A 24,678-nucleotide genomic window follows, 5' to 3' on the forward strand; every position below is an offset into this window, starting at 1 on the left:
ATACTAATGTAAATATTAATTTATTTGTCCATACATTCAATGTCTTGTGACATCACCATCGCAAACATAATTGATGAGAAATGAATTACCTCCCTTTATAGTTTTTCTTTATCAGTTAAAAATCATTAAAACTATTTTCTCTTCAAAAATGTTCGAAAAAAAATGGCTGTCTGTTTACGGTTTCAAATTGGCTATTTTATAACTTTAAAAAGTCATATTGAGAGGAGACTAGTTTTTATTATAGTTTCTTTTTAAAATTAACAAAATGTGCAAGTGAATTGACATTTGTTTTTTTTTATATAATTTATACAAAAATTATTTAGAAAAATAATGCGTTGTGCTGAATTTTTATTGGAAAAATCTTTTTAATTTTTTAAATCAATTCTTTTTAGCTTTAAAAGTAAAAAAAGTAATTTGTTAAAAAAAATTATTTTAAATTCGTCGTTATTTATTTTTTATCGATTTTATTCACAATATGAATTTAAAAAATTTCACTACCGTGTTCTGCTAGTCCCTATTAATTTCTAATCATCCGTAACTGTGCATTGAACGGATGCCATAATACTTAGTTTACTGCGCCTCATAAAAAGAACTATACAAAAAATGGAACGAACAGAAAAAACAAAGTGACAACTACGCTAAAAAAATATTATATAGATAAATCTAGTAGGATAAAAGCCTTAATTCAGTGGTATCTAAAGTTCACTTAGAAGATGTTAATATCAGTGAAATATCCTTATATTAAGCTATTGATTAAATCGTATTCAAATTGCAGATCAATAATTGTTAATGTCCAACACTAGTTCGACGTTTTGGCTAAAGATAAAGTGTGGTATCCGTTTTCTTGCTACACTTTTTCGTTTTTTTTTTGTTTTTTTTTGTTATCGGTCATTGAAGAATTTATACCACACAATTCACGCGTGTAGGTTTAATAGTCTTAAAAGCTAATTATGAGGTTTTTGTCTTTTTTCTGTCTTCATTAGTATATACAAATTCTATGGCGTTTTCTATATCAATCTGTACAATTTCGCGTTAAAAATTGAATTAATGAATGTATGTTAGGATTAGTATTAGACTAGTGCAAAAATAATGTCGTTTTTTATCAGATATATACGTAAAGAACGACATTATTTTTGCACCAACCTAATACTATTACGAAATTACCCTTTCATTTTCCGTAAAAATAATTGTCAACTATTATTTCTTCCTAAATTAATGTAAATAAATATATATTTTAAATATATTTTTAGTATTTTACATAAATAAACATGACAAACATGTTGGCTTAAATTATTATTATTATTATTATTATTATTATTATTATTATTATTATTATTATTATTATTATCATTAAATAAATAAATAAATAAATAAAAAATAATAAAAAATGATAATTATAATCGTCGACCAGCACCCCTCTGGGTGTTGCCCGGTCAATATCTAAAATTATTAGTAATTTTGGATATAGGTTGACTGGATTAAAATTTTATTGTCATCTTTTACGAAGATATGCACTGAACCGGGTGTAAATTTATTTTTTATTGAATTCTATATTTTTATGTTTTTCTCTTGCAATGAAGTTTTCTTTCATTTACAGTACTCGTCTCTTTACACTGTGGTTATGTTTATAGATGCTCGACTGAGCTCCAATTCTTCTTGTAAGACATTCACAGCAAGAACTCGTCACCACGAGAAATATATTCCCTTCTTCATGCATGGGCCTAGCGTCAATCAGATTTTCCATGGACACAGCTTCTTTGTAAGATCGTCCCCTTTGTGAACACACATCACCACAGTATTGCTTCCCTGTAAACTGCTACATAATCGATTTCAATGTAAAAAAATACTTGATATAAATAGTTTCCTAAGTAACCAAACTTAATTCACTGCATTGACAAATTTCGGCTGACAATCATTCCATCTTATTAAGCATTATCCTAGAGTGGTTTCTGGCCTTGATGAGAATCAGCCCAAAGTAAAAAAAAAACATCGTTATTACTTTAGTGGGCAAGTGGCTACTTTTTAAATCTTTCATCATACATCACAAAACTTATAATTCTTTCTTCTTATAATCCATATATTTAAATATGTATTTCTATCTCTTTGAATTTAACTCAGTTTTCTCATATGAGGTGCCTTCAATAAATTTCCAGACTTTTGAAATTCAACTGTGACAGTGGTGTGTATTCCAATCTCTGTTGTGGCTGTTCATTTGAAGCTAAAATTTGAAAAAATTGGTCAGTCATCTCATAAGATATATAGCAATAACATACTAAATTTTCAAGAGTCTACGACAATTTTAAATGTCTGTACAAAAAAGTCTGAAACCCTCGTTTATATAGTTTTTTACAAAATTGTTTGTGAGGAAGAAACGAGCGCAACAACGCTTTATAAAGATACAAGTATTCCTTTATTGGCTTTATTAACACATTTTTTCACTTCGGGATTAATGTCATACGAGTATCCATCGATATCGCACTCTTATATACGTCAGTTAGTTCGTCTCTCACGTTATTCAAATGTACTAATGTCTACTCATCCCATATAAACCCTTTATGACCTAAATTATGGTATAGATGATTCAAAAATATATTTATTGTTAATTTTAGTTCTTCTAATCGTCTTCCGTCATCTTTGTCTTCATCTTCCAAACAACCGCCTTCTCCCTCTTCTCCTCCTCCTCCTTATTTAAACCCTCCATTTGCCTTTCCTTTTTTTTCTCTCGTCTTAATTGTTTGCTCCGTTGTTTTAAAAACTTTGTTTCTTTTTCTTTTATTCCAGAAATCCTATAAGGTGATTTCACCGGAGCTGTTCAATTCGGACAGGTTTTTTTTTTTCTTAATATCTAATATGTACAAATTTCTACTGAGAATAAGCACGCGATTTCAGTTCAATATTGCATGAATCGGGATTGGATACAGAAAATATTTCATTTCATGGAACACCATACAAATATAAAGACCTTATCTCTTAACATTCTATTTTTATATTTCAGTTAATTTTTTTATTATTTTATGTTTTTGCTATTTTTGAACTATTTTATTTTTTTACTGAAAATTTTCTTTTATAGAATGCTTTGCCTGATATATTAGTTGCAAACGAATTAATATTGTACAGGATGTTCGAGAGAAATATAGTCAATGATATATTCTCAAACGTCAGAGTGAATCTCTTAGTGTAACTTTTCAATGCTGATCACTCGTACACAACTCACTGGTGGTATCTGAACCTGATACACGCCGTATTCACTATATTAATAGCGGCACTTGAACAAGTTCGATTCTAGAAATTAGCTTGTCCTCGGTTCTGTAGGCGATACGTCACACATAATAGTCCATGAGTTTCAATGATACCAGTTGGGAAAAGAACAGATCCTGAGTCTGGTAAAGTTCTGACAGTTCTAAGACAACCGTTTGTAAAGTTTTTTCTTACTGCCGGTTTGGTGCTACCATGTAAGGGCTGTCTTAAGATACCAAATTCCTGACCTTAAATGCACAAAACATTTATGTTATTGTCTTTTGATTTCCCTTTGCAAAACTCAGTCATGTTCTGCAAAGCTAAAAACAACAACTTTCCTCTTCAAACACCATGAATAAATATTTGAAGATATAACTACTTTGAAACATAAAAACTTTTACCAAAATAACCGGATTCGGCATTAAAAAAAAGGCTTCATATGGCGTAAAACAAAACAACCAAACCACAGCTGCTTCTACACCCATGATTTTGTTGCAGTCACTTTGTCCATTGTTTGACAACCAAGTATACTCATCCGAATTGAGCCTGAAATATCTTTTGGACGATATCGAACGGAATAACGTGTCTTTCGCTATAAAAAATAAACTGAAAGACCATCACAATTTGAAGAAACATGCTATTTATAACGCTCAAGACTTCGTGTAGACTATGTTCTGGAACTTGTCCTAAGAAGAAGCAAAGCATCCACTGCTTGACTGGATGCTTTACTGTGTTGAGGAGTATCTTGGCTTTTGTAATGCGGTTCTCCTGAGCATCGATGGTGAGCACTTGGATTTTACAACTCTTTTGATTGGAGATCCTCATTTAGCGCTTTCTTTATAGTCACCACTCAGACATCAATTTCTCGTTATAATCTGCATTGCTTTGTCAGAATTTTTCCGCGCTTTTTGTTTCTTTTCTTTTTTTGTGGTTTTTCAACAAATTTTGTTGTGCGGACTTCAAAGCATTACACTGCTTCCACATATTTGTCGCAATTCTCCAGCTTACATCTAAGTATTTCAAATATTCATGTAACACTGAGTTGCAGCTAAGGCATCTGAAGTTTTTATTCGACGTGAATCATTATGCAAACCTGTTTCGGAATTTTTTATCCGTATTATTTGGATTTTTCCGACTACTGTTTTCATCTTGAGTGTTATTTTTACAACGTTTCGGTTGATGTAAATTCCGACCTTCTTCACATGTATGTTGACGAACGTTGGAATATTTTCGTCGAACTCAGAAATTTGCACTGAATTTCGAACGGGACCCTTTACTTAACCGACGGGTGTAGCATGCTCTCGTTCCATTAGCCATGATTGGATAGAATTCTTAATCCGCAATTATATTTTGAGTGTTGCCTGCATTGTGGATTGTAGTTTTTACCTCAAGAAGAGTGTAACTTACAACTAAATTTTACCAAGTGTTTTATCCACTAAACCACGGGTCCTTGTGAATATAGCACTCAAGATGAGAATAGTAGTCGGAAAAATTCAAATAATACGAGCAAGCTATTCTCCTCCAAACTTATGGTCTCCAGCTCTTAACTGCACTAATATCCGTTGTACCTTACAAATTTTAAGACATCAAATGATTCTGAAATGATAAAAGAAACCAAATTCATCTCGAGCACCCTGTATAAAAAAATTATATTTATCTTTCCCTACGCCAATTTCATGTTTTTGTAATACTCACTGTTTGATATCAGCCCTTGAGGATTATAAAAACACAAACTTATAGTAGGGTATCGATAATAAATTATAATTACTATCAAGCTCTGGCACTTAGATATTAAGCACTGGAATCGCAGACATGCAAGCCTCATTTTAATTTTTTTAGCAATTTTTTTTTTAATTTGAGAAATTTTATTTTAGGGTGACATCTTACATATATAACCTGTTTTTATTGTCTTTTTCATAAAGTTTTTAATTTTATATTAAACAACGTACATTTAAAGAATATTTATTTTCTGACAGCTTATGCGTTTTCGTTAGTATATATATATATATATATATATATATATATATATATATATATATATATATATATATATATATATATATATATATATATATACGAACCTGTGCTTGATGCCATTTAATATTTGCACAAAATATTTTTCAATTTTATGTTACAAAACATTTGTTTACTATAATGCTAATTCCCCTATCCGTTGCAGCACGGGCATAAATTACTCACATCCGAGAGTACCTCATGCCTCTACAAAGCCACTATTGGTCCATACATGGAGTATTGTTGCGATTAGTCTCCCTCGCTCTCTTTCTCTTTCTTAGAGAGGATCCAAAAAAGTTTCAAATCTAATAGGTCTCGCACTATCGGCCAATCTCCAACCTCTGTTCCATCACCACAATGTTGCATCCCTGTTTTACAAGTGCTTTAATGGAATGTGTTCCGATGAATTCCTAGCAGTTGTGCCCTCTTTACCTACATACTTCCGACTAACCCGACAAACAGTAAAATCAGACTCTTTCACTGTTATGGCCTCTAGATGTCGGAAAGCCTTTTATTCTGATAGTTTCTTTCCTCAAATTGTTGAACTCTGTTATTTCTTGTTTCACTAAGTATACTGAGAAGTAGTTTATACGTAACATCAACAGAAATCTGAGCACTTAACTCCCCACAGTCCCCTGTTAGACACAATTCTAAATATTAGTCCCTTGGGTCCAGCTGACAATATGCCTTGTTAGGAGTGAGAAAAATAAAAACACTTCGAATCAGATATGGTTGACGGAACGAGAACAGTATGACACTGGTAATTAGATAAAGAATTCAGTTTGAAATTCCTTACAGATTTCTGCGTTTGGAATGATGCAGGAATTAATTAGATTGGCCGAAATGCTAAAATTACGTTCAAGATAAGAAAAAAAAATAGTAGTTCAATGAGAAACTACGCACGTTTTACATAATTCTGGTTTTGCATTTAAAAGACTGAAAACACTTATAGTAAAACTAGCAGGCTGCTTGGCGTTGCCTGGTCGTAAAATACGCATTAGTATTCTATTTTAATTCATACAAAAACTGGGGTATGTGCATGCGAGTGCTATGTTTTTTCTCTAAGCAGTTCACTTCTTAAAAGTAAAAAAAAAAATACTCGAGCTGAGATCGAAACCGAAACCTGAAAACAGGGAGTCAAGTACAATAAACATTAGCTCAGCGTGACACGATTTTTAAAAAGTGTTTTCAAACTTACTTATTCTTAACATAAGGAATCTGTTATGTGAACGATTCACACATGCGGAAACAGTTGACAAACAGATAAAAATTCGATGATCACTACGTACTAATTTTATAATTTTAACATTTAAACAACCCTTTTTTCCGGATGAAATCTGATTAAAAAGTTTTCCACGTGTCTGAATACCCTATATATCAAATTTCAAGTATGTAGATCAAAACTTCGTTGAGTATATAGGTTGAGAATTGTCGTCACACATACATACATTCTCACTTTTATATATGGATATATAAGTAATCGCCCTAAAATGTAATTCGAATTAATCGTATTACATTTGATTCTATCAATTAAGCGCATCTCAAAAAGAACATCAATATAAAATGATCTAAAAACCTATTCATTTCAATGTGATAACCTGCAGATTTTAGAGGTATAGCTATCGGCTTTTTTTCTCGACGCATGAACATAATTTTGTGAAGATATAAGTTGTCAGAAAATAACGTTTACATTTAAGAATATTCTATTGCAGACAACGCATGACTTTGATTTCTAATATTCTTTCAAACTTTTTTCGCAGGTGGATATAAAATGTCTATGTTGCTGGTTTTCTCAATATTAAAAAAAAACACTAAAATATAGGAATGTTTTTATTCTGTGTAAATTTCCGCCTTCTGTCTGTATTCTAAAATTCAACGCACATGAATACACTCCGAAATTATATGCATATATATAATATAAGAATGTGACCCGTTGTGTAACCCATTGAGCAGCTAGTGTTTGGTTGATTCATAAAACTGTGTTTACAAAGAAAGTCAAGTGGTGTTGTTTAAGTAAAGCCTAAATCCAAAATTGGTCTGTTAGCTCTCTCTCTCTCTCTCTCTCTCTCTCTCTCTCTCTCTCTCTCTCTCTCTCTCTAAATATTAATGTTACTCGCAGTGATATTTCCTTTTTATAATAGAACTATTCTCATTATGGCAGCCAACAACGTACGAATTTTTTTGTCTTTGGCCTTTTAATACGCCTCAGTTTTCAATTTAAATTCTTTATTAGCCTCAAATTTATTTTCCTGTGGCATTCTTTCTGAGGTCTGCAAACAGCTAGTCGTCACAAGGAGGTACTTTTGGAGAATAAGCTGGGTGGGAAATCAAATCTATGTACGATTCATGTAGCTTTGCTAGTTTTGCGGCATTATACAAATGTAAAGGTAAAAAAAAACACCGACTTTGAAAATCACATTCAGATTAGAATTGTAGTTTGTTTAAAGTGAAGCTGGTTTGCGCAGACGTAGCTCCACTCCCTCGTCCCAATCAAACTGATCAAGCGGCAGGATAGAACCGAAATAGCTGGAGACTAGATGGAATTTAGGAGCCGCTGAGTGTCGATGTTCCTTACATATAGCACTTGATATTCTAAAAAGATCACCCATCTGATACTGGCCAGACTCAACGTTGCTTAACTTCCGTGATAAAACGAGAACCGGTGTATCAACATGATTGTGCCGAATTATCTCCTTATAACAATTTATGGATACATAAAATAATATATACATTAAATAATATATATATATATATATATATATATATAAAACACGTCATCCATAATATATGTAATAAATATTATATCAGCAAAACTCGATAAACATCGAACAATATATACATATGTGCGTGTGCGTGTGTGTGTGTGTGTGTGTGTGTGTGTGTGTGTGTGTGTGTGTGTGTGTGTGTGTGTGTGTGTGTGTGTGTGTGTGTGTTTATAACACAATAGCAGTCACTTTTCAAAATTATTCATGTAGCTTAATTTCACGATGAAATTAACTTACAAAAAGCTTCAATAAGAAGATATAAATAACAAAACTGTAGCCATTGAAGCAGCAAATATCGCCATTATCAACCTTTTCAAATTACGCCAATTCTAACAAAGATATTAAATAAACAGCGGCATTTTAGACATAATACAAGTCGTATATTAACACATATTTTCCACGCAATAAAATAAATCCATTGCTTTTCGACCGTTTTATCGACATTTTAAATCAAATTAAGTTAGAACTCTATAGACTTTTCTTCTTCATACTTCCCATCCATAATTTAAATAAACCAGATTTAAAATCATATTCTCCCCGCTCTTTCTCCCTCTCTTCCTACTCATTTCCGAATTTTGTATACTCTTAACCCTTTCACTAACTTCCAATTTCCTCTGTCCAGGGAACAGGTAAGAAAAAAAAGGCGTTTATTTCCTTCCCAATGCAGGAACACCTGACACTGACCAGACTCAATTTCACACCCGACTTATTTTAAACACCTGTAAATCAGAAGCCACAATTATTTTTAGAACTGTAATTTGCCATACATCCCATAGATGTACAATTCTTTACACGTGCACATTTTCACCTAGATCAGATTACTGGAAATGAGATAGAGGTATTATTTATTGAAACCGCTTCGTATACCGAGTCTTGCATAATTACCATATCTGTGTTTTTTCTTCTCGATTTTGCAAATATTTGACATTTTTTTTTAATGTTGATATATATATATATATATATATATATATATATATATATATATATATATATATATATATATATATATATATATATAAGAAAGCAAAACTTTGTTACATATCGATAAAAAAAGCGCCCAATGCGACATCTTAATTCTTCCGATTCGCTTTTCGGTTATTATCGGATATAATTTTGATTACCGTGGATACCAGTAAAACTGCATCAATATATATATATATATATATATATATATATATAATATAAAACTGAATGTCTGTGTGTGTGGTCATGAATAGGCTCCTATATGGTTGACTATTATAGAAAACTGACTACATATAATGATAGATGCATCGAGACACAGGAATGAGTATGTTTGATCCTGCAGAACGGTGGTTCATTAAAATTGTGGGGTCTGCGTTCGCGCCTGGTCCACAAAGTATGGAAATAAAAAACATTTAAATTTAAAAAAATGTTTACAAGTGTTTTTGATATAGATGTACATAATAATACTTTGATAAGTATGTTTTAACTTAAATAGGGATGATATAATAAAATTGTGGGGTCTGCGTTCGCGACTGGCCTCCATAGAATGGAAATAGGCACAAACTTTAATAAAGCCTTTTCATATCTATCTGCGTAAGTATACTTTGATAATTATGTTTCAGTCTGAAGAAATATAGTATAATAAAATTATGGGGTGTTCGTTCGCACCTGACTTCCATAGAATGGAAATATGTCACAAAGTTTAACAAGTTTTTGAATATAGATCCACAGAATATTGTGATAAGTGTTTCAGTGTGAACAGGTATGGTATTATAAATTATGGGGTTTATCTATTTTATTTTTACTTTCATCATATTTTGCTTTGATTTTGATATCCTCAAATTCGAAGCTATCTCTTTACAACCCTTCCTTTTCATAACCTATCATACTTCCATAAATCAGAGTCCATTTTCTGTAGCTGTTTTTTAACCCAGTCAACGACGGGTACTTTTGCTAGTATATATATATATACTAGCAGGGAAACCCGATGTTAACCGGGATCGAATAAGAATCAAAAATGTTCTACACTCCAATACTTTATGTTCATCGAAATCGGTGAAATCGCATATTTTTCAAACAAATCGATTGATTGCCTGCTTTAATCGGAGACCCACCGAACTGCACTAAGAGAAATGTTCATGTACCTCTCTCCAGTGACTTAGTTCCCGGTACATTATAGTCTATATTGCACTGTAGAGAACTTGGTGTTTAATTTATAAAATTATTTTATATAACGGCTTGAAATAAAATTTAAAATGCAAAAGTCAAGTATCATGATACAATTATGCTCTAAACAGAAATATTCATTTCGAACGTCCCCCTGTCATATAAAAAAATCTACTGATAATTTCATATGCCTGGCCTTTCTGTTTGTGCGGTGATAATGGCTTGAATTTAAGTGAAAAATGTAAAGGTCAAGTATTATGCTTAAGTTGTACAAATACATTTATTTCGAACGCGCCCCAGTTATATTAAAGAACCTATTGTTGATTTTATATAACGGGTCTGTCTGCTCGTACTGTAATAAAACTGCTCAAATGCACTAGTGATGTTGAGCTGTGTAAGGTGTAAACTTTGGTCAAAATCACCTGTTCCTTCTTTCATCGGATTTTTTCAGTTATCGACATTTATCGAAGATATTCCGATACAAAACCTATCCGAGAACACTAACAGATACATAGAGTAAACTTGTGTGAAATTTCATAAAAAAAAAGCTCAGCCCAACCTTTGTAGAGTCTATAGGGAACGAACTTACAGGCACAAAGTTCCTTTATATATATGTATATATATGTATATATATATATGTATATATACATATGTATATATATATGTATATATATGTATATATATGTATATATATATGTATATATATATGTATATATATATATAAATATATATATGTATATATATATATTTATATATATATTTATATATATATATATATATACACACACACACTATTATGTTGTTATATGGGCAAAACGTTGTAAAATCAATGCTTAAAATGAGAATAATAATCCGAATAATCCAAGTACTACACATTATCAATCCTCATACAAAAAACAATTCATAATGAGTGTAAATAGTTTAGCATGTGTGCGTTCTTCTTCCAATAATAGTTATTTGATACAAAGAGATACCTTAAAAATGCTAAATGTCGTCTTTTGTTGTCCTGGTTACGAATTACGGAATATTGGACTGTAAAGAAGATATTTTTCTTTCTTACATATGAAAAAGGCGCCAATTATTTAATGGATTTTTTTCTGCGTTTGGTGGAATTATTTTAGCTTTTCTTATTAGCTGAAAACTATATTCCATTTTATTTATTTTATTTGAAGTCGATTTTCTAATAAAACAACGTTTTGTTGTAATTATTTTTCTTAGCCCAGAATGAATTTGATTTGCTGATATCGAAAATTCTGCTAGTTCTTTTTTTCCGAATGGCAACAATAGAAAGCAATTGAAACTAACATTAAATAAATATGAGAAACAATGCTATTCAAATGAATTTAACATCAATAGTTTTATGTCAAACAAATATTTTAAAAATAGTCATAATAGCATATATGAAAGAAAATGGACGTTAATTTCGTCAGTTCTGTCTTAGAGAAGCTTTCTTTTTTTGTTTTTTTAATGATAGTATTCTAATCATGATAAGTTTTCATCGAGCCTCAGTGACCAGCATCAATGCTACTATCTCAGCACCGCGTCCGCTGAGCAGACAACGTTCATAAAATGGACTCATCCAGGCTCCCCCAAGAAAATGCACGATAACGAGCTTGTTAACAGAGTCAGACCACGACGTGTCCCAAAAATCTAATTTATAAAAGGCTATATGTCTATTTGTCGGGATGTCTCCATATTTTCAAATTTTATCTCTCTCGGAACTAAAAGTCGCAGAGCGGTGTTAGGAGTCTTAAATTATCGGATTTTTTATAGACTGTTTCTTATGGGTCATTATCTGGTTAAAATACTTTGCAAGACGTCAAAACTGGGTCAAATTTTAAAAATCGTTATACATTTTGTACATTCATTTTAGTTTATTTTTAATCAGTTCATAGCGCGTCACGCTGGTAGCGTGGTAACGTCATTAGCTTTGCCTGCTACAGCTTCGGTTTCGATTCTAGCTGATGGCACCCAAATATATATATATATTTTTTTACTTTTTAAATCACTGCTCTATAATAATATATTATAAATCTGGACGAATTAAAATTTCATATTTAAGCGTATTTTACGACCGTGCAAAGCCTGTTGCCCCCCCCCACACTCCAGCTAGTACTCTTTAAAATACAGCTTAAGCACACACCGACTTTAATGAATAGACCCATTTTTGTGGGAACTACCAGGGAACGGAACACGTAGAGGAGAACGATGTGCCAGGGACTTTGAGAAGAAGAGAGGATAAAATACTGAGTCAAAACCAAAGAGAAGAGAGCGGAGAGAAAAACCTCATCCTCTCACTACTCTTTCGTGTGAACACTCTCCGTGGCTTTCCCACCAAAGAATAGGTATTTGAAGTCATACCATTCATGGTCATTAATAAAGAAGAGACAACCTTCAGAGTCAGATACTCGAATATGACGACGACAATGATCATCATGCAACCAAAGTTCTTTTAGTAAGCAATAGGTTAATTGTGCACATTCAAGTAACTAAAATCGACTAGAATATAAACGATGCGGACTCTAACACGTTTAAATAAAACACATAACTCATAAAATTAATACAAGGGAATAAAGACGTACAATGTATAAATTGTGCTGTTATTAACAGCAAAGCGTTTCAGACATTTTATATCCACTGTCAGCTTCCAGAAATGCGTCGATACCCTGGTTTATTTTGCATGTTATTTCTGTTATAATTTGAAGCAATTTTTCAGTTGACAATTTTATTTTTCTTACAAATTGTTTTCAGTCAAAATGAATCGAGTGTGACAAAGCCAATTGAAGTTTCTACATTTTTACTAAATTTTCATTAACTTAATTGGTTATTTTTGTTGATTTTGTTCTTTCAAACTATACAATAAACTGAGTGAATAAAATGTTTATATTTTATAAGAAACTCTGACATGAAATCCATAATTAAAGGTTTTACTATTTTTCCACATTTTTGTATTGTTTTAATGGCGTTAAACAAATATTTAGCTTACGAGATTTAATTAAGAGAATGTGTAATTAAGTTTAAAACGCACATGGGCATGTGATGTGTGTATATAGAAATAGACATTTAGATATAATTAATATTTCCAGGATGAATAATATCTTATGCTACTTAAATAATTAAAAAGGAGGATTCTTACCCTTCGAGAATATCACGATTCTTCTCGACAGGAAGGTCAATTACTTCAAGTACTTGGACTCAGTGCTAGTCACCACAAGAAAGGGGTAATTACAGTCGCTTACGACCCCGTCTGTGGTTTCGACTCAAGTTCATAATAGACACGAAAGTCTGTCAAGTATTGAGGGCTGCGGATCTCAAAAGGTTGAAAGTGTTTTACGTATACTACCAAATTCTGTAGGTTCTCTGGCCCAACTAGTCTCCAACATTTAAATCGGGGCACTATGCAAGATCATCCCCCGAAACCAATCATCTTTAAAGAGCAAATTTCGTTGCTTTGGCTACACTGCACACCGCAGCACAGAAGAGTTCATCCATGCGGCAAGGTTGGAGAAGATACTCAGGAGCCGCTTGTGTGTGTTTTTTTAGAGAAGCTTGCTCAACCCGTCCTGGGTGAATGTGGTTTCAAGTCAAAGGAATTTTCTCTACAGCTAATTCAAGTTTCTGCCTATGTATGTATAAATGTTGATATTTTGTTTGAAGATGGGTCTTGATTCTTAAACTGCCAAGACTAAAAACTGACATGCTTAAATTTTTAAATGGATTTACTTTAGACTTTTCTTGAAATTAGCTTAACGGTTACTTCAAAACCACACAAATTTCTCTCTCTCTCTCTCTCTCTCTCTATATATATATATATATATATATATATATATCGAATTACATTTTCTATCAGAATATAAATATTAACAGCACAAATGTCCAATACAACATAAATACTACTGATACATTACCGATTTATTCTTCACGGGAAACAGGAACTCATTATGTTCGTAAAAGAATTTCGTTTATTGACCATAATAAGCAAACAACTTTTCAAAAAATACTGATGTCTATATGCTTTGCTGTGTATATGTTTTTATTTTTACTTTAATACAGGTCACCATCAGTGCGAAAACTATATACAGAAAAATAAATAACAAAGTCATTTCAACCTAGGAAAAATTTTCTTGCAGATATACCGCACATTTATCATTATAAGGATATATATATATATATATATATATATATATATATATATATATTATATATATATATAATATATAATATATATATATATATATAATATCAAATGGTTTAAAGGATATAGAAATATTCTTTATACATAGACTTATTAGGATATATGGAGCTCAATATTTAAGAGTGGAGCATAACATAAAATGAAATTTAAGACAAAATAAAATGTATGTTTATATGAATGTATTTGTTGGTTTAATAAAGAAAAACATCATTAAAACATCGGTAATAAATGTTCTTTATAGATAGGAATTTTGAAGTCTAATGCTTTTCGTCAAAAGAGAAGAGAGCTATGTTATAGATATAGAGAAGTGCAACACGTAGCTTATGTAACATTAAAATAAAATAGACGGAAGATAAATAAAATATAAAACAAAAGATGAAGGCAAAAACAATAAAAAGTATAGAGATCGTATGGCAGTTACACAACTGGGGTTGTTGAGACTAAAGAATACCAATAAAGATGATTAAAATGGGGTGGCATTAAAAAAATGGCATGGGTGTGGTTGAAAGCAAATGGGGAAGAAAATGGAGAAGTGTCAAAGAAATACGATAATGCGAATACTAACACACGTTGCACATATATATATATATATATATATATATATATATATATATATATATATATTTCATTTAATCACTTAAATTAATATTAGATTTTATTTTATGCACAAATTTTCAGTATTCACTTCAATAGTGCTCAATACATGAGTAGAGCTAGGTAAGTTGTGGTTATCGCGAATTTTATATAAACACGTTGGTATTGAATTTGCTAGTTAGCCAATCAGCTTCTTAGTTAAAACCGCGCCCATCCTAATCAGCCAACTATCGGGCAGTTACATAATAAAGGTACAGTTGACCTCAGGTTATCCCGTCCCCTTTATGGCTAATTAGGATGGGCGAGGTTACAACTAAAAAACTGATTGTCTAACTAGCAAATTCAATACCATGTTTTTATATAAAAATGTGAGATAACCACAACTCTTCGCATAAGCCTGATGAATTCTAACGAGAATGAATCACGGAATATTCTGTGTAGCTTAATTGTCATATATATTTTATAACTTACTAATATATATATATATATATATATATATATATATATATATATATATATATATATATATATATATACTGCGTGTCAAATTATTAACGAGATAACATTTTTTTACCAGTTTCAGAAACTTACTGATAGTTTCGTATCAAAAGCTTCGGAAACGTTGGCAATGCTGAGTTTCGCATACTGTGAAACATTCGTACTGTTCCGCGCAATGTAAACAACTTGCCATCGTAATTGCTGAATCCACGGTATTTGACGTGTGTCAAATTATTAACAAGGAAGTTTGTTTCGTCAATAAAATGGGTCGTAAAGGTGGATTGAGTAGTTCTGTTACAGAACAGCTAGCAAAAGGTAAAACTACCCTCGAAATATCGAAAATGACGAGAAGGTACCATCAAACTGTGAAGAACTTTGTCAAGGACCCTACAAAAGTACGTAAGAGAGCTGATAAAGGTAAATCTAGAGTTGTTTCACGCTGTTCCCTACTCCAAATTAAACGTGAAGTTGTTAAGAACTTTGGGCAGACAGGTCGAGAAGTCATTGACCAAGCCGGATTGAAGATTGTCTCAAAAAGTACTCGATATCGGCTTCTGAAAGAAGTGAAAATGTTTGTTAAAGCCGTGACAAAGACTCGATTAAAGCAACATCACATACAAAACCGATTGAAATGGGCAGAGGACAACATGAAACAGGATGTTTCCAAAGTTTTGCTCACCGATGAAGTGCGTGTCACTCTTGATAGCCAGATAGCTGGAGCAAGCGATGGGTTCTAGATGGACAACATCATCATCAGCGTTTAAGGCGCCAATAAGGTGGTGGTGGTGGGATAATGATTTGGGCTGGAATTATCGGAGGTACTTTCGTGACCACTGTGCAAATATAAATATAATGTGTATAAGAAATATATTACTATGTACACATGTATTTGTAAGTTGTATTAATAAAATTTTCTCACTTGCTTTGGCTTGTGTCTTTCGGTGATCTCTGCATTGTACCGCCTTCTACACACACACACATATATATACATATATATATGCACTATCTCTACCTATTTATTGTATTGTTGAATTCTCTTTTATTAAATTATGCTTTTTTCTTACCCAATTAATCTTTTGTAAAAAGACTTTTATAGTTTAATATAATATCGTTTGGTTATTAAATAATGTAATATTTATGAAATTATTGAAATGAAATAGTTTCCAAAATGTTCAATCTTTCAGAAAGAAAATGTAAAAATTATTTGTATTCGACAGTGTTGATACGTTTTAATATCTACAGAATAAAGTTAAGAATAAATTCTTAATTAGTTTTGGAGATGTAAGATCTTAAAAAGGTGAAAGTAATATTTTTAAAGCGGTAATGGAAATAAATACATTGAACTTAATTATTATTAAAGTCAGATTGTAAGCTTAACATTTTTCACATATAAATGTTTTTATATAGTTTTTGTTAGCATAGATATTTATATATTATTTTCAATTCCATTCAAATAAAGTTTCAATATTTTAATACTTGACAAATTTCCGCGCAAAGTAAATAAATAAAATGTTCATTGTTTGCCATTTAATCCGAATAAAGTAAAACAAAAATATTTTTGCACTGAAAATACATTTTAAACGATTATTTGTGTGTGTTAGAAATCTTACATCAACCTACATCTTTGTTTCTGTTGACTTCGGTGCTCATCATTCTTCCTAGATCCATCTCTCTAATCGCACAAAGCTAGCTGATAAAATCTGTCATAAATTTTCTGTCTCATGACTTGCCAAAGATTGTCACCTTCCCTATACGCTATACTGATAATAACCTTTATTAACAATTTTTATTTTATCTTGTTCTTTTGTTCCTGGTTAATTTACTCTTCGCTTTTGTTGATGTCTAAGTTATTTTTCCTTTAGCGTCTCCCTGGTTTTCATTAGTTTGTGCTTCCGCTTCCTCTACGACCGATCGTAATAATTACGGTAATGAGAGGATTCTAACGTTTCCAAAAGAGCTAAAAATGCTTGCAAGAAAGCAATCTCTGAGACTAAGTCTAGTCATTCAGAGGATTTGTTTCCCGTGATTTGAAGATAAACTTTTTTAGCATATAGTCATCAAGGCCAGGAGGTTACTTAAGGATATAGGTTCATGGCTACTGTGATGATCGGTGGCGGTGGAAATTGGATAATTTATTTTAGAGGGTGCTATTAGGAACCTGTTTACGTTGAATTTTCGCTTAGTGTTAAAGAGAAAGAGAAATTGTTGATAGTGTTTGTAACTAATTGGGTGGGGTCGCGAATGCCTTACGGGGGGGGGACTATAGAGTGAAGTTCAGTCGAGCACCTGCCATGTAAATAACGTTATGTCTCTTCTCTTATAAAGAGGTAGCAGAGAGGATAAAATAGGAGGGCCCATAGATTTCGAAGTCAGTTTAGTACCTTGTCCAAACAGAAAAAGGTGCTCTGAGCACCTCCACCACAAATGTGGCAATAGTACACCATTTTAAGATGTGTTTATGCAGGTAGAGGCTTGCATCAGGTGCGGGATACCTACTAGAGCGGTAGAAAGATCCAACTATTTTTCAGGCGGTCTTGGCAACGGAGTTGATGAATGCGTTCCTTTCAGATTAGGAGTGAAGGTTAGTCTAATAAGCTGATCAAAGCATAACATTTTCTCAAGACAATAACCATTTATTTAAAGTGGGGCTAAGTGGAGACTATTGCGCTTGTGATGGAAAGAGAAATGCTTGGTTTTATATGCTTTAAAATTAACAGGCACTTTTTCTCCATTGCACCACTTGCTTAAAGTCAGTAGGGAGAGAATCAGAGACAACTCTTGAAAATCTACACTAGTATTGTTAAAATGGCTTCGTCTTATAAAGTTAAAGCTGATTTATTTGCTCATCTTTTTGCTGGCAATAATTCTTTGTGTGACTGGTGTTAGTTTTCCCCGATTTTCCTTAAAAAAACTGATCACTTTCTAAACTGTCATCATTCCGAAGATGGTTGCTAGAGTTCTTTCCATTCAACGGATTCTAATTTTGGCCATTCAAAGGATTCTGATTTTGACCATTCAAAGGATTCTGATCTTGACCATTCAAAAGATTCTGATCTTGACCATTCAAAGGATTCTGATCTTGACCATTCAAAGGATTCTGATCTTGACCATTCAAAGGATTCTGAGTTTGACCATTCAAAGGATTCTGATTTTGACCATTCAAAGGATTCTGATTTTGACTATTCAAAGGATTCTAATCTTGACCATTCAAAGGATTCTGATTTTGACCATTCAAAGGATTCTGATCTTGACCATTCAAAAGATTCTGATCTTGACCATTCAAAGGATTCTGATCTTGACCATTCAAAGGATTCTGATTTTGACCATTCAAAAGATTCTGATTTTGACCATTCAAAAGACTCTGATCTAGACCATTCAAATGATTCTGATCTTGACAATTCAAAGGATTCTGATGTTGACCATTCAAAGGATTCTGATCTTGACCATTCAAAGGATTCTGATTTTGACCATTCAAAGGATTCTGATCTTGACCATTCAAAAGATTCTGATCTTGACCATTCAAAGGATTCTGATTTTGACCATTCAAAAGATTCTTATTTTGACCATTCAAAGGATTCTAATCTTGGCCATTCAAAGGATTCTAATCTTGACCATTCAAAGGATTCTGATGTTGACCATTCAAAGGATTCTAATCTTGACCATTCAACGGATTCTGATTTTGACCATTCAACGGATTCTGATCTTGACCATTCAAAGGATTCTGATTTTGACCATTCAAAGGATTCTGATTTTGACAATTCAACGGATTCTGATTTTGACCATTCAAAAGATTCTGATCTTGACCATTCAAAGGATTCTGATTTTGACCATTCAAAGGATTCTGATGTTGACCATTCAAAGGATTCTGATTTTGACCATTCAAAGGATTCTGATGTTGACCATTCAAAGGATTCTGATGTTGACCATTCAAAGGATTCTGATTTTGACCATTCAACGGATTCTGATCTTGATTCAATTCCTGATGTCATTCTCAAACATTGTTCTCTCAAAATTCTTTTATTTTCTTGAAATTATTCAATCACAGTTGGTTTCGGTCCTGCTTTCTTTCTCGTTTGATAGAATTCTCTATTGTTCCTATCGTTAAAAATGTTTGTGATCGATCTGACCTTAGTCTCTTCTGTTATTATTATAGAATCTACTTCTTCATACATGGGTACTATTCTTTATTTGTCGATTTGAGGGCGTCTTTTCAACACGGTCCTATTTACTTTTTTTTTCATTTGTTTTCTTTTGGGCTATTTTTTTTATTATATTTTTCTTATTTATTTAACATTTACTTTTACTATGCACGATTAACAAGATTAAATTTGGGGCAAATACTTTGACATCCCTCCTCATAAAATGGGGTGTCTATTCTGAAAGCCGTTTTTTACCGTGGAGAGGTTGGGGGTGTCTATAACATGAGATTGGGGTTGTTTATTCCGAAAGTTGTTCTTACCATTAGGACGTTAGGGTGTATATTCCAAAAGCCGTTCTTAACATTAAGACGTTAGGGGTTGGCCACCACCAACAACAACAACCGTAGTTTAATTTTTTTACGAAGGGGGATGCTTCCACCGAGAAACGACGGTTAACGGGTCCTGCTAGTTGTAAAATATATCAAAAATACTAAGTCGACAAGAAGTTTAGCCTCGTAGAAAAAAGTAAGAACTTATTTCTCTAGAAAAGTTTAATGAAAGCAAAATGCCTATCCAATAACATCAATAACGTTATCACTAATACGATCAACTTGATGTTGGTGTAGAAGATAAGACTACAATATTGTGTTGAACGCCTTAGAAATGCTACTATGCATTGAATTATCCATAAACCAACGGATTTGCTGGATTACAATCGTTGAACAAAAACTATGAAAGTCAAACTGAAAATCTCTAAAAAGGACCCAAAATTCTACAAAATGAATTCTATCTGTTGTATCGTATACATGCAAACAATAGAATAAAAACACTCGAACGCACTATTAAGAAATTATGTTTATGATTTTTTTTTTTAATTTGGATTGATAATTCGTATTATTTTAATTATTCGGATTACTGATCTCATCTTCGATATTGTTTTCACAACATGTGACCTCCGACCTTCTTAAAGTGTATCTTGTCGAACCCAGTTTTTTTTAATCAAAATCGCGAATCTGCATGGAAATTCGAACGGATCCTTGTATTCAATCCACTCGGTCCGTCAGTCATGACGAGGTAAGGAGCCGTGGCCTAGTGAATAAAGTACTTGGTAAAATTCAGTTGTAAGTTACACTCGTCTGGAGTTTGGAGGATCAATCCTCAGTATAGGCAACATTTAAAATACAATTGCGAATTGCTTAGGACTTTTACCAAAATCGTAAAAAATTTATAAAATATGGCAGTTTTGTAAATACCAAATATATTTTTCCTGAGCAAAGACGGATAGCACGGGTAAGTAAAATATTTTAATGTCTGTTAGCAAAAGAATAATCCGATGCAAAAACTAAATCTGATATCCGGAACGTTTTTTAAATCTTTTTTAAGGAAGGAGGTGTTTGATTAATACTGCTGGGGAACCAGGAGAAAATATGCGTTTTTGTTTTTAAATCTCCGGAAAAGATTTTGATTAACAATCAGTGATCTCTGCAATAACATTCAAACTAATTAATGTAATTTTAAAAGTTAATTAAAAATAATATTAAAACAAATTAATGCAATTATTAAAAGATGACTAAAACTAATATTTAAACTAACTAATGAAATTTTTAAAAGTTAATTAAAAATTATGTTAAAGCTAATTGGTGTAATTTTTAAAAGTTAACTAAAAAGCATATTAAAACTAATTAATGTAATTTTTAAATTTAACTAAAAATAATATTAAAACTAATTAATGTAATTTTTAAAGTTAACTAAAAATAATATTAGAACTAATTAATGTAATTTAAAAAGTTTACTAAAAATGATGTGAAAACTAATTAATGTAATTCTAAAAGTTAACTAAAAATAATATGAAAACTAACTAACATAATTTTTAAGAGTTAACTAAAAAGAATATTAAAACTAATTGATGTAATTTTTAAAAGTTAACTAAAAATAATATTAAAACTCATTAATGTAATTAACTAAAAATAATATTAAAATGTAGTTAACTAAATATAATATTAAAACTAATTAATGTATTTTTAAAAGTTTACTAAAAATAATATGAAAACTAATTAACGTAATTTTTAAGAGTTAACTTAAAAGAATATTAAAACTAATTGATGTAATTTTTAAAAGTTAACTAAAAATAATATTAAAACTCATTAATGTAATTTTTAAGAGTTTACTAAAAAGAATATTAAAACTAATTAATATAATTTTTAAAAGTTAACCAAAAATAATATTAAAACTAATTAATGTAATTTTAAACGTTTACTAAAACTAATATTAACACTAATTAATGTATTTCTTAAATGTTAACTAAAAGTAATATTAAAACTAATTAGTGCAATTTTAAAAGTTATCTAAAATAATATTAAAACTAGTTAATGTAATTTTTAAAAGTTAACTAAAAAGCATATAACAACTAATTAATGTAACTTTTTAAAAGTTTTCTAAAAAGTCTATTAAAACTAATTAATGTAATTTTTAAGAGTTAACTAAAAATAATATTAAAACAAATTGATGTAATTTTTAAAAGTTAACTAAAAATAATATTAAAACTTAGTGCAGGCAATCCTCAAAGTATTATTACGAATTAAGACTTCTCTCCAGTCATGGCTAACGGAACGACAGAATACTACCCCCGTGGATTAAATAAAGGGTTATGTTTGAAATGCTGTGCAGATTTTAGAGTTCGTCATAAAGATTTCAGAGTTCGACAAGATACATATGAAGAAGATCAGGGGTTAGATCAACTGAAACGTCGTGAAAATAACATTAAAGATGAGAATGGAACAAAACACTCAGAAAAATATAATTATTGACAGTTTAATTTTTATCTAATTTTTTTATTATTTTTACAACTTGATTAGTATTATTCCTGTTAATGGAAACAGTGCATAAGTGAAACAATACTGTTGTCGAATGTCATGGTTTATAATATTTATTTGCTTTCAGAAGTCAACTAAGTCTGTCCGTTGGGGATCACGACCATGTGTCAGTTCGGAAAGAAAGTTCCATATCTTCAGTATACACCAAAGAATCAGAAGGTCAGGGATATTTTCTTTTCTATTTTAGTTTTCTCATTGTTGATAATTACTTGCTCTTTCAAATAATGTGATGTGTGGCTTTACGTCATTGACGCATGCGTATAAGTCATTTAGTCTGCCATATTGTAGATGAATGAAAAACATATGAATGCATTTACAGACTGAAGTATTAGTTCACTAGATCGTAATTAGCAGATAGACTAGAACACACGTAAACAATAAGACTATATCATTACACGTTTTCGATATATATATATATATATATATATATATATATATATATATATATATATATATATATATATATATATATATATATATTCCAATGTGCATGGAATGGACAAATAATTACAGAGTGCACAACATTACGTTAGTAAGAATACAATATATTTTTAATATCATACAATCAGCACAAAATTATGTGTATGTATATATATATATATATATATATATATATATATATGTATATATATACACACATATATATATATGCATATAATTCCAAGTTAATATTTTTCAGAGGTAAAGCAACTATATATATAATGTAGTTTTAACGAGGTTAATGCAAGAATGCGCAATACCGGAGCAGGGCAAGATATATTTTTATTTGATTTACATAAGCATCTCTATGTCGTTACCCATTCATGAGTATGTTTTTGTCAGTATTTTTTAATTTTATTTTTTATTATAATGCTTTTTTTTTTTTATTTATATTATAATGTTTTTCAATTATTTGTTATTTTATTTTTATTATTTTTTATTATCATTGATATTAGTATTGTTATTATTCAAATTACTTTTTCCTTTTTTTCTTTCCTATTTTCCTCTCTATTTCAATATATACTTTTTATTTTTCCCTTTTTTCTGCGTCTTCTTCCTTTTCAAATATATTAAATGCCATTAGCTTGCTTTCTTCTTAAGATCACGTGATATAAAGTTCTGATTATCAAGTGCTAGAAGCTCCTGTGAAATGATCATTATGGACTTCACTTTTGTATAAGCAATATCGCTTGAAGGTCTCTAGTTACTTGTAACTGGCTAACCGAAACATACTTATGAAAGTGTAGCGACCTATAAATGCTTATGTAAAACAAATAAAAGGTATATATAATAAATTGTGTATGAAATTCGCAATCTCTTCTGCAATCCAACCATATTTGGCACAAATAAACTTCAGTCTGTGTCTGACTTGTCCATAGAGTTTCAATCATGAAATTATCTTGGAATATTCCGCATATAAAAGTCCGGTGAGTTCGAAGCAAGTCCAGAATCACGCCTTCTAATGACACGTTCAGCAAAATATCCCCCATATCATGAAACAACGATAAAACATGTTGGACAATTATGGCTTAAGTTTGTTGTAAAAATCAGACATGGACTGAAATTTATGGTTGCATGTTAGAAAGAATAATGAATGTTATTAGAGATTCGCTGGGTGACATTTCACCCTATATTATGATGTTGCAGGTCATGTTAAAAGCAAACTGTGTGTGTGTGTGTGTGTGTGTGTGTGTGTGTGTGTGTGTGTGTGTGTGTGTGTGTGTGTGTGTGTGTGTGTGACGGACATGTGTTTTATTAAAAATTAAAATACTTTTACACATTGCTTAATTTTTTATTAACTTTGAATGTTATCAACTTTATTTGTGAAAGATTATATATATATATATATATATATATATATATATATATATATATATATGCATTATACGGTGTGAAATACGCTATTTATTATTCATACGAGTGTATCCGTCAAAGTTTCTGTTTTTTTATAATTTGTTTAGATTGGATTTGTTATAATTTTAGTAATTACTGCGCATATAAAACTTACGTTTTTTCTTAATGCATTCAAGTTAACTTTGACATTAATATGACAACTCAGTACGAATTGTTGCATCAATGCTTAAGGTAACTCGAGTACAAGGGTTCATAAGTCGGGTTATGACAACATAATATTCTTTTCATTGTTTTGACTCTCTAGTATATATCCGACACAGTGAGACACAGTTAATCAACCGAGAACCACATCACTATATAAAAGCATATCAGATATCAACAGATACACACTCAAGAGTCAA

General features: G+C 31.2%; 1 protein-coding gene across 1 annotated transcript in view; it reads left to right on the forward strand.

Annotated features, from left to right (window-relative positions):
- Window positions 1–24,678, forward strand: part of LOC145279599 (uncharacterized) — a 1,226,395-nt gene that overhangs the window by 1,139,251 nt on the left and 62,466 nt on the right. Inside the window, exon 10 of the mRNA XM_080130763.1 lies at window positions 22,512–22,603. Coding sequence (XP_079986889.1) covers window positions 22,512–22,603 — 92 coding nt within the window. The remainder of the gene's footprint in view (window positions 1–22,511; window positions 22,604–24,678) is intronic.

The sequence above is a fragment of the Euprymna scolopes genome, chromosome 7 (genome assembly GCF_053919585.1).
Source record: "Euprymna scolopes isolate OS-2025 chromosome 7, ASM5391958v1, whole genome shotgun sequence".
Lineage (NCBI taxonomy): Eukaryota > Metazoa > Mollusca > Cephalopoda > Sepiida > Sepiolidae > Euprymna > Euprymna scolopes.